At 38.6% G+C, this 3,437-nt stretch overlaps 1 protein-coding gene across 1 annotated transcript; it reads left to right on the forward strand.

Moving 5' to 3' along the window:
• The first annotated feature begins 1,045 nt into the window (after positions 1-1,045).
• Positions 1,046-3,166, forward strand: LOC110445434 (growth hormone secretagogue receptor type 1-like). The gene has a single exon (XM_021490070.1). The coding sequence runs from the start codon at positions 1,325-1,327 to the stop codon at positions 2,672-2,674; it is 1,350 nt and encodes a 449-aa protein (XP_021345745.1). The 5' UTR covers positions 1,046-1,324; the 3' UTR covers positions 2,675-3,166.
• The last annotated feature ends 271 nt before the right edge of the window (positions 3,167-3,437 follow it).

Here is a 3,437-nt window from a genome sequence, read left to right on the forward strand (position 1 = left end):
AGTTAAAAACTATTGTTCTTACACTAAATACTCAAGCTTTAGTGGTTTAATTTCCCCATAAAAAAAATACAGATACAAATCTGCAACGACCCCGGAACTAATTTATCGCGTTGGCGATAGAGTGCCGTTATAAAAAGTAGTTTAAACAATGTTTTGTAATCTTTCATTTAACATCATTGTAATTATAATTTGTTAAAGGCAATCAGGCTGCCATCGATAAAAAAGACAAAAATGTACTTGTGTAGGAAATGATAAAGCCGGGTAAGATATTAACATCCATTAAAAGCATTTTAAGCCCAAAGATAGCCATACTGAGTATTACGCGAACTAACATGATTTTAATATAACGTGTGTGCAATTATTGTGTTGATTATTTTTTTTACAGATAATCGGTTAATCTCAATATAACTATCTGACAAATAAAACACAATACCACAACTAATATCCAGCTATGTTTCGTTATCAAAACAATCAAACCGACGTCCACTAAAAGCAGTATTGTCCCCGATAGACTAACGCTATTGACAATCCACTTAAATGCATGTAGCTACACAGCTGTTGTTAGATCCTACAGCAGTTTTCGTTGCTAAAAGGTATCCTCGATCTAAGAGACAACGAGGTTATCTGGGCCCTTTTTACACCTCGTTATAATTCTTAGGCCCATCAAGGACCAGACAAAACAGGCTACGTCGACATGCATTGATCTCTACCGATAGAGAATGGTACATATACTATGTTTTAAAAACCATATGGTTCTTAGAGTCCTCTGAAATAGCCGGGCACAAGCACCTTCAGACCTTAAAAGCCGATCAGATAGTCAACCCTAGCTATTCAAATTCTCATATCTTTTACGATAATTGTCCCATAGATAACTATCGGTACTCATTTCTTTGTATTTGCTGTGACTATAAAATCTAACTGCACGGGTATTTTTAAGCGTGGCTGCAATTCCTAGTACGGCAAATCGAAGCAAGGCAGTGATTGGCCGAGCTGCCAATATCACTGTCTGCTTGCACGTCTGATGCCATACACCTACAGACTGCGGTGAAGTCTGGACGTATGTCATATGCTGGCTCGTATTGCTTATAGAATCGGTTTTCACTCACACGTCTGTTTATGCGCACGCATAAATAACTTTACTATAACATACGGTAGCCCGCGAAGTGCAACCCAGAGAGGCTAAGTTGTTTCAACCGGTCACTTCCGGCGATTAAACGGCACGCTGTGATGTAGTACAGAGGTGAAGTACAGACTACTTCATAGTTTGTTATACTTAAAATGTAACGCATTTCATAAGAAGAATGTGTCGCGTAACATATATTTGATGTTGGCTGACGTAAAGTGTACGCGGGAGGTAGTTAGTCTGCCCTTGATGGGGTATTTCACTGACTTGGCCCCAAACATGGCGATGGAGAACAAGACAGTGGCGGCTAACCAGTCAGCTTTAGAAACTCTCCAACTTTTTGGTGCCACGAGTTCAAGTATACCCTGGACTTTGGAGTACATTACACTGGCCGTGTATTTAACGCTGTTCTCAGTTATCGGCACATTGGGAAACATTCCAATTCTTATTGTGTACTTCCATCGGAATGACCACACCACGGCTAACACCTTTATAAAGGTACTGGCTATCATTGACCTTCTCGTCTGCTCATTTATCATGCCCTATACCATGGTTTACGAGCTACACATGGTAAGGAATGACGTTGTCTGTCGAACTTTCGAGTTTTTACGTCATTTTGTGATCGTTGCGTCCAACCTAACTCTCGTAGCTATAGCAGTTGAGCGATACATTGCAGTATGTCGGCTCACCCTTCGCATGTCGGTGCAAAACGTCAACAGAGGAATGATATTCATTGCGTTTTGCAGCATGTTATTTGGAGCGCCGTCTGTAGGAATATTCGCTGTTGTGTCCGACGCGGAACTAACTAACGTCAGTTGTGCCTACGACCATAGCGTCACACATAGTAAATTCTGTCATTTTACGTACGCCATTTTGGGTGAGACACTTGTGACATTATACCAAGGTGGACTTATGGTCATCTTTTTGCTCACATTCTTATTTATTGTTGTTCTCTATCTCATTGTGTATACGGTTCTCTGGAAAAAAACTAAACTCCGAAAACGGATGACTGGAATACCCAAAGAGTTTTCGTTGACTTCAGAAGCCAGTCAGTCATACAGTGAACCGCATAAGAATAAGATTGATTGGGAATATTCTAAAGTTCACATTCATGCTGATGAAACAGCAGTAGTAACGAATGCATCTTCACAGGGACCGGAAGTGACTGCCGACGTTGTGACATCAGTGCAGAAAACAAAACTAAACGTTGCAGGAAACACGTACAAATTCCACGATGTGTTCAAACGAATACGCCCAAGTAGCAAAGTAGATTCCGGGGACAAAATCCGGAGACGGAATCACAGAAAAACTGCAAAAATGTTGTTTCTATGTACAGTGATATATCTTATAACATGGTTACCGTTTTGGCTGGATATTTTCGGAATTACTAAAAACATGGTATTAAGATATTTGTTTTTCATTGGAAATGCAACAAACCCTATAGTGTATGGTATTGTAAACTGTCAAGTACGAAAATCATTGAAAAAGTTGTGTGGTGAGTTTGTACAAAAATGTACTATAGGCCGAACGCCAAAAGGTAGCCAAAAATAGACTCTCTCGGATATTCCAACAATGTGTGCTTAATTTAACTAAATATAAACTTCCTTGGGATACAACATTTCTGCGTGCTGAACAGAGAGACCATTAAAAATAACCCTTCTGGATATATATGCTACACCTACGTGCTTAATGGACGCATGTCGATACATAGGTGATGTACTACTATGATTCTGCTTAAATGTTGACGTCTTAATTGTTATTTCTATTCTATTTTCGTATCATTGACACGCAGGTTTCATGTACTTTAAAAATGTTCAAATCAGAATCGAAAATAAGTTTTGGTAAGTAATGCTTATCTGTTGTTATTTTAAGTGTCTTACTGTTGTGATTCCGAATGTAACTCTCTCGGAACGCATTCAATCACATGCTAAACGTCTTTCGGCTTGACTGGTTCCGTAAGGAGCTTTGGAAAATCGATGCAACGTTAAAATATTTTGTATATGTATCGGTTGTCATAATTATTTTTGCATAAAATATTTTGCTATTGACAAATTTTCTCGTATTTTCTTATTTTCTGATTTCAAAGCGTATCTAAGCATGCACATCCTGTATCAGGAAGACCATGCACTACCAAAATACATCAGCGTTTCCAATGTTCCCATAGCATAACGGACATTACTCCAGCGTTGCATGAAACATTGTCTCTTTTAGAATGATTCATGCAAATGGTTTTACGTTTAGGTTTTGTTCTTTAAAAAAATACTCGAGATGAGTAGAAGCGGCTACTACTTTTCGTTAAAAACAATTACATATG

The sequence above is a fragment of the Mizuhopecten yessoensis genome, unplaced genomic scaffold (genome assembly GCF_002113885.1).
Source record: "Mizuhopecten yessoensis strain PY_sf001 unplaced genomic scaffold, ASM211388v2 scaffold2307, whole genome shotgun sequence".
In the NCBI taxonomy this organism is placed as follows: Eukaryota; Metazoa; Mollusca; class Bivalvia; order Pectinida; family Pectinidae; genus Mizuhopecten; species Mizuhopecten yessoensis.

Coding starts and splice junctions, on each gene's coding strand:
- LOC110445434 (XM_021490070.1), top strand. CDS start 1,325: ATGTTGGCTGACGTAAAGTGTACGCGGGAGGTAGTTAGTCTGCCCTTG.